Source organism: Diachasma alloeum, unplaced genomic scaffold, assembly GCF_001412515.2.
Source record: "Diachasma alloeum isolate Michigan unplaced genomic scaffold, Dall2.0 Dall_scaffold_00705, whole genome shotgun sequence".
NCBI lineage: Eukaryota > Metazoa > Arthropoda > Insecta > Hymenoptera > Braconidae > Diachasma > Diachasma alloeum.
The window spans coordinates 114,047-122,956 of NW_021680837.1; the positions used below are offsets into that span (position 1 = coordinate 114,047).

General features: G+C 39.2%; 1 protein-coding gene across 1 annotated transcript in view; it reads left to right on the plus strand.

Moving 5' to 3' along the window:
- Positions 1–8,910, plus strand: part of LOC107044264 — a gene marked incomplete at its 3' end in the record, with an annotated part of 188,568 nt that overhangs the window by 109,656 nt on the left and 70,002 nt on the right. The window contains exon 4 of the mRNA XM_015266067.1: positions 5,470–5,574. Within this exon, the coding sequence (XP_015121553.1) occupies positions 5,470–5,574 (105 nt within the window). The remainder of the gene's footprint in view (positions 1–5,469; positions 5,575–8,910) is intronic.

The window sequence follows — 8,910 nt, forward strand, 5'->3', positions numbered from 1 at the left end:
AGACATTTTAATTGCTGCAGATGATTCTCCAGTCGGATATATCCTTGAAGTCGATTTGGAATATCGTCAAGAATTGCATGAACTATATAAAGATTTTCCGCTCTGTCCCGAATATTTCATCCCTCCAGAGAGCAAACATACTAAATTAGCGACCACTCTCTTCCCGAAAGAAAAGTATGTGATACATTACGTAAACTTGAAGCAATACACAGCTCTGGGTATAAAACTAAAGCATATTCATCGTATTTTGAAATTCAATGAGACGCTCTGGTTGGAATCTTACGTTGATCTGAATACTATGGAAAGACAATAGTCAAAAAATGAATTCAAAAAGAACTTTGATAATTTGATGAATAATGCTGTACTCGGAAAAACTATGGAAAATGCTAGAAAACAGAGATATATTAAGCTCTTCACACATTAGAGTGGTCGATATGGAGCAAAAGTATTGATAGCGAAACCCAATTTCCATAGCTGTATGGTGTTTGATGATAATGAATGAATGGAACATCCGTATATTTCAAGAAACCCATCCATATTGGATTTATGATCCTCGATTTATCAAAAGCGATTATATATTACTTCTATCAGAACTATGTTAAGTGTAAATTTGGGGATTCAGCAAAACTCATATATATCGATACAGATAGCTTACTCTATCTGTTTCAAGTACCAAATATCTATGAGTCTATAAAATAAGACGTATACATGTTCGATACATCTGACTATAAAGAGAATATTGAGTATAGAATGCCGCTCGCAAACAAGAAAGTATTAGGACTCATGAAGGATGAGAATAATGGTCGAATCACGGTTGAATTTGTAGGTCTACGAGCTAAAACATACGTATTTAGGATGTTGAATGATGGGAAAGCTAAGAAGAAACCTGAAGGTGTTAAAGCTGCTACACTCAGGAAAAGCACATTCAATGATTATAAAAATTGTCTTTTTGGTAATGAGCACATTATCAAGAATCAGTATTGAATCCAGAGCGAAAAACATGAGGTGCACACAACCTGCTAGCATAAGATGGTTTTGAGTTGCGAAGATGATAAACGTATGATTTCACTCCATACAACAGATACTCTACCTTGGGGTTATTTCGAACCACTTGTGTAATTATATATATATTCTCAGATTGTTTCTCATAATAATAATAATGGTAATAACGTACACATTTGAATGAATGAATAAACTTTTTCAACATTTAACGAAGCGTTTCTATTGTTTTATGTATACTTGTTTTCTAACAATTATCATACAGTTATTTTAAAATGAGTATTAAATATATTCCGTCTATATTTTTCTGATAATATAGCATTAAATATTCTTCATGAAAACTTATTCAACTTTTAAGATCATGATTAGGAGCGATTTTCTTTCGTGAGACAGTACATCATCTTCCGTGAGACAATACGGTGGAACCGAGCTGATCTTATTATTATACACATCCATTTCTCATAAAACATAACTTAGAACTATGTGAAACGAGTTTCAAAAAGAGTTTGTCTATGTTGTTTTGATAATATAGGGTTCAATATTTCTTCACATGAACTTATTCGACGTCTAAAACGATCATGATCTCGAGCAATCTGAGTAATAGCAAATTTGGAAGAATTGTAAAACTATTGAAAACGATATTATAACGATTTCAAAAACCATGAGGTAAACTTCACGCTACGAGTTGAGATTCAGTAAACTGAACTTGACTTTGTATTGAGTGTGGATCGTGCAGAATGCGCGAGTTATCCCCACTCCAACTCCCAATGGATGATTCATCATGGAACAGTCGGGAACCATCGAGAATATTCGAGACCAATCGAATATCCTATTTCATGCAAGTCTCAACAGGACTCAGCCGACACCCCCACCCCACGAACCGATGAGTCGTTGATGACATCATCCGTCTCGAACGTTCCGCAATCGTAGCGCCTATATACAATTTCTTACAAGTTCCAACCCGTCATTATGGTATCATAGAAGTCCCAACAGGATTTAGGAAGTACCCCCACCACGCGCGAATCCATGAGTCATCAGCCGACGCTCCGAATGACTCATCGATGACATCATCCATCTAGAAAATTCCATAACGGTGGCTCCACCACTAGTATCATATTCCATACAAGTCCCAACAGGACTTAGGAAACACCCCCCACCGCGTGATGAGTCATCGATGACGTCATCCGTCTCGAATGTACAAGGCTTAGCAGGACTTACAGGAAACCCCCACCTCGCACATCGATGATTTATCACTCTAAGTGACTCACCGATGTCGTTCATCTTGAAAATATTCAACCATTGTTTTCACATATTTGCACATGTTTGCATATGTTTGTAAATGTTTACAAATGTTTTCCAATGTTTGCAAATGTCTGCAAAATGTTTGCAGAATGTTTGCAAGTTATGTCAAATGTTTGCAAAATGTTTGCAGAATGTTCGCAAATGTTTACAAAATGTTTGCAAATGTTATTAAATATTTGCACATGTTTAGGACTTTCGGGGAGTTCCCTCACCGTGTAAGTAAATGAGTGACCAGCCTGAGTGACTCATCGATGACGTCATTCATCTCCAAATTTCCGCGATTGTGGGGGCAATATCTAATTTTATCCATGTGTCCACAGGTTTTCATAGTATTATATTTCATATAAGTCCCACCAGGACGGTTCCCCCACCAAGCGAGTCGATGACTCATCGATGACGTCATCCATCTCGAACCTTTCGCGACGGTGGCGCCAATATTCGATTTCATACAAGTTTCAAGAGGTCATTACATTTCATACAAGTCCCAACAGGTCTTAGAGGGATTCCTCCACCACGCGAGTCGATGACTCATCGATGACGTCATCCGTCTAGAAAAGTCAATGACGGTGGCGCCGCCACTAGTATCATATTTCATACGAGTCCCAACAGGACTCAGGAAGTTCTCCCACCACGCCGCCGAGTTGATGTGGATGACTCATCGATGACGTCATTCGTCTAGAAAATTCGAGAAAGTACCCCCATCAGTCAGAATGACTCATCGATAACGTCATCATTCTAGAACCTACCGCGATGATCGGGCCACCATTCCAGAACCTTCCACGACTTATGGCACATCTGGTGGCGCTTTGGCGAACTACTATACAGACCCTGCCTAGCATACCAACTTGTATTTGAGTCACATGGGTAAATTAAATGCAAGATATTTTCTCCATTTAATCAAAGTCTCTTTATTTTTGGATTTCCCGATTTTTAGAGAATTAAGGGGATTTTAACTCAATTTTATTTCTGATTGGATTTCTCGTTCTTTCTCTATATTTGCGACGCCTTTCCTAACACCGAGCGACCGAATCCAACCCGCTCTCTGATTTTGCTCTCGGACAAGCTAAGCTTAATTCTACAACCTCTCCCTCTGATTTTCTCAACTCCCAGTTATATTTTCGTTTCTCTCGCTTCGTTTCCTTACGTCTACGGTTGTGGTTTTGTTGATTCCGCGTTGCTAAAAATCGACTGGCGCCCAACCACCGTTTCTCACAAGAGTAGCTGGCATTTTATCGTTTTGGTTTCGGAGGATTCTGGGGAAATTGGAGCGGAAGAGGCCGAAGGTGACAAACTTCGGCTATCTTCGTTCAAGGATTTTCGTTGAGGATGGAGAACTTTGGATTTTGCTTGGTTTGTCTGGAAATCGCCGTCACAGTATTGTTACGTATTTGCCATTTTTCTCCCTCTCAACCACCTTTTTTTTTTTTTTTTTTTTATGCTTATTTTATATCGCTTCGAGTCTGATGAGACTATATGGCGATTGATCAAGACTTTAAAAATGGTTAGATCTCACCATTCTACCCGGCCAGGAATCGAACCTGGAACCTATCCGTTGTGAGGCAACGGCCTTAACCACTACGCCAGACCACCGGGCTCTCTCAACCACCTTTCTGTACGATCGTCTCTTTCTTTCCATTATTCTTTTATCTTGTTTTCTAGTCCGCGGACGTGTCAATCCTTGTTGTATTTCTTTTTATTATTTATTTCGCCCTCAAATCTTTAATAAACAGTTAGTCATTATAAAATGTGCCCATTCTTTACATTGGCGTCAGAAGTGTCGCGATTTTCTTTCTACTCACGCGTGATTTATTAGTAAATTGAACCGTAAACGCATTTAACATGGGTACGTCGATCGAGAGAAATATTCCCCTCAAAACTACGGACCGGATTAGGATCCCAGAGTATTCAAAATCTACGGAATGAAATCATGGAAAATGCAAAAGACAAGTCACTTTCTTTTGAACCTCACACGTTATTTCCACAACACTTCAAAACATGTAATGAAGCTTGTCCTAACCAATGGCATTCAGAAACCTTGCCATGAAACCCTCACTTTCTTTTAACCTACACCTACATCCAAACAAAATTCAATTAAATACCCAATTTTGCCATACCCGCGATAATTTTCATCGCATATTGAAATGAAGAATTTTATCTATCGATGATTCTCTTCATCAGTTCAACGAGGTGAGGTCAACTTGGTCTCCAAGTTGACTTCATCCTTTTTGTAATCAAAAATAAATGCAACGAAACTGTTGTTCAGATTTGGGGACCTGCTCATGTAAAGTGGAAGGTCGTTGATATTTCGGCTTGCTGTTTTTAACAAAATAATACACTCTACAGGTATTTGCATTTTTTTCATTATTCTGATTTTAGTTGATAGCCACAACTAATTTCAGACGATTTTTTCGATTCAATTGTTGATCCTCGAGACGATTTATCCTCGGGAAGATCCATTTTCTTTTTATTATTTATTTCGCCCCAAAATTTTTAATAAACAGTTAGTTATTATGAAATGTGCCCATTCTTTACAATATTATACATGCATAGGACACTATCTATAAAGTGCGTATTTCGATTTCTTCCATCCTCATTAGCTGCTTCCAGCAACAACCAATGTGAACGAAAGTCCTGATATCAGGAGAGGGAATTCCTCCTACATATTACACGCTCATGTTCATTAACCCTTGCGTAGTTGCAACTCTTTACCGAACGTTGTTGGTCGCACGGTGGGCGATACGCAACTTCTGTATTTTGCAATTTTTATAAAAAAAGAAATGAGAAAAAATTGTTTATTTATAGTTTACGAGTAATTTTGAACCTTCAAGGAAAAAGAAATGGAGATATCAAATAAGAATAGTGGAGGGATAATCCTATAATTCAATTTCATTTGGTACAAAACTTTGATATATAAGAGGTCAAAGACGGGAATTTTTTTTGAGTCCAGTGTTCAGAAGTTTCTGATAATTGACTGGTGCAAGTATGGATCAAAAAAAAATTCTCCATACGTTCAGTTTAGGTGAGAATTGGAATACAAATCTTCATAAATTTTTCAGTTATGGGGTTTTCATGTGAGAAAAAAAATCGAAAAACTGCTGCAGTTCCGAAATACCGCGACCACCCAGGGTTAAGTAATTCCTAACGGTTGGATCTTGCAATTGTTTACAGAGGTGTGCAGCGGAGAAGAGCTTCCAGAAGTGGAGATAATAAGTCTACTTGAGGAACAAATACCCCGATATCGTCTTCGTGCTGATACGCTCACACAGTTTCAAGGTAAGCTCTTCTTTCATTTCGTGATCCTCTGTTAAAATAAGTGGGAAATGGCTCTTATCTTCTTATGATATAGATATTTTGCTAATAAATGTGCAATATGCTTCCGAATGATCATCACTCCACTCACCCCTTTGTTACTTGCGGGGCTGCCAGTTTCCTCCTAACTACCTGGCATTTATTTCAGGAGCTATATTTCCTATTCCCGTTTCGCTGTTTATATTTCCGTTCAATGGTTTTTATAATTACTGAAATTGGCTTCTTTATCGGCTTTATATTCCCCATGTAAGAATTCAAAGGCTCGACGATGGGGCCAAGCCTGGGGGAACCTTGTTTCCCTGAGACTCCGCGATACGCATATCTATATAGGCCAGAACCAACCTTTGGTTGTTGAGGCTGCGACATATCAGATTCAGTGCAGGCTCACGTGAGCCCAAACCCATTGAGCCTCAATAAACTGAGTTTATATTCAGGCTTGGTCGAGGCTTAATCCAGTTAGGCTATGTTAAGATCCCTTGGAATACCGTCGGAAGACCTTGGCTTTTTTCCGGCTGCTCAGCTCAAGGGTCAAATCAGTATTGGCTTAGTAAGGATGACACATACCAAGCTGAACTCAGGCTAGGATAAGCCTCAGCGCACTGAGCTTACAGAGACTAAGCTTATACTTAGGTTCAGTAAAAGCTGAATCCAGTAACCCGAATATAACGATCGTTCATACCAGGTTGACCTCAAGCTCGAGTAAGCGTTTTGACTGACAAGGGACACTAGGTAGGTGCCCCTCCTCCCCATTTTGATGAACTTTATATACGTTATAGAGGACTCAAAATTAAGTGACACGTATTTTTTTTTATTTGCCCATACGCGAGTTTAGAGGGTGAAACTGCCCTCCGAAGGTGACCACCTCTCGGGGTATTTTTTTCAATTGCGCCGATAAGGAGAATGTTTAGGTAAATGTTTTGCAATATAACAGGAAGCTAATGGAAAATTATGAAAATAGAAATTGAAATCATCCCCGTGGTGCGAAATTTGGGGGGTAAACTACCCCTGTGAAGTCTTTTTTTTATTAAAAAAAAACTTGTTCCGAATTCGTATCTCAATGTTCATTTCCATGGTTAGTTGAAATTCCTCAATTTTGGATCATGGGATATTGGAAAAGAATAACAACACTCAATCTATTGTCAATTCACGACGTTTCGCTTTTAATCAAAGCTTCATCAGGTTCTGGAAACAAACAATGTGCATACCATCAAAATATAGAGAAAATTATTACAATAATGCATCATCTGATCTAAATAAAAATTCAGTATGTCTTTAAGCAACACAAACTGCCAACATAACCTCCCGCGTCAGCACGTCGCGAAATAAAAAACATATGGACTCGAATCACAATAAACAAAAACTGAAAAAATCAAAATAAAATACCTTGACGAATTAGAATGTCCGGTCATTATAATATTTAAATAACATAGTGCGAGGCACTCCACCCATTGCAAAATCAAGAAACGCAGTAGACACCGAACAACAACGAATCGCACGACAATCACACCAGCGTGACAATCCGCTACTCCCCCCCTATTCAGCGTACAGCAAACGGACCCCAGCATTCAGATGGCACCACCTCCTGGGCACCTTCGGGCCACGAGCATTGCCCTATGAAAATCTTCAGTATCCGCTAAGCCGCTTCCATTTCGAAAGCAACCCACAATACATCCGGCTCAAACGCTGGATGTCCTCCCGCTCGTTGATGCTATCGTTGATGCTGATGTGAATCATCTCTGAGATGTTTCTCTTTCACGATCTGACAAGATCTGACAAGATCTGACTGACAGACCAATGGAGCCTGTGCGGGCGAGAAGAAGTTTCCGATTTCCTCTTGTTCATGGGTTATGCCAGAAGTTGAGCCGTTGTTTTGTGAACACCGACTCCAAGCTCGTGTTTTACAATCTTCGGAGAGTTGGAGATTTATATATCAGGCTAAAGGATCAGATCCCAACACTTGAGCGTTCGGAAGTCGTTTATAAAATCCCAGGTGAATGCTCTCGCTGTTATATTGGTCAAACGAGGCAGAGGCTGGGAGTACGAGTACGCCAGCATGTGAATGACGGTAAACCTGCCAACTATGTGAAGGATACAAAAACGGCTTTGGCGGCCCACCATTTTGATGAAGGGCATAACTTTAGGTTTGACCGAGCTTCCATTCTTGACACCGAAAGCCACTGGAAAAAGAGAAACATCTGAGAGATGATTCACATCAGCGTCAACGATAGCATCAACAAGCGGGAGGACACCCAGGGTTTGAGCCGGATGTACTGTGGGTTGCTTTCGAAATAGAAGCGGCGTAGCCGATACTGAAGATTTTCATAGGGCAATTCTGGTGGCCCGAAGGTGCCCAGGAGGTGGTGCCATCTGAATGCTGGCGTGCATTTGCTGTACGCTGAATAGGGGTGGGACTAGCAGATTGTCACGCTGGTGTGATTGTCGTGCGATTCGTCGTTGTTCGTTATTTACTGCGTTTCTTGATTTTGCAATGGGTGGAGTGCCTCGCACTATGTTATTTAAATATTATAATGACCAGACATTCTAATTCATCAAGGTATTTTATTTTGATTTTTTCAGTTTTTGTTTATTATGATTCGAGTCCATGTTTTTTATTTCGCGACGTGCTGACATGGGAGGTTATGTTGGCAGTTTGTTTTGCTTGAAGATATACTGAATTTGTATTTACAACAGATGATGCATTATTTTGATGATTTTCTCTGTATTTTGATGGTATGCACATTGTATGTTTCCAGAACCTGATGAAGCTTTGATTAAAAGCGAAACGTCGTGAATTGACAATAGATTGAGTGTTATTCTTTTCCAATATCCCATGATCATCCAAAATTGAGGAACTTGTTGAGAATTTCATCATACCAATTTCATTGGACTCCGCATGAAAAAATACAGGATACCTTTTTTGCAATTTTTTTGGAATTGCAATTTAAAGGCAAAAAAAATCGAGTTTCGGAAATGTGCCAACTTTTAAATTTTTCTCACCATAACACATAGCTCATAGGGAATAATGGAAAAAACAATTGAAATCAACCCCGGGTGGTGAAATTAAGAGGGTAAACTACCCCCATAAAGAATCATTTATCTCATAGAAAAAATATTACTCCGAGTTTCATGAAATGACAAGGCATGAAAGAAGACAAAATGACGTTCTTCGCTTTTTTTTAATTGCAATTTAAACGCAGAAACAGATCAATTTCTTAAAATTTGCCGAATTCGAAATTTTCTGCACTCTAACACCAGAGAGAGACAGAGAGAGAGAGAGAGAGAGAGAGAGAGAGAGAGAGA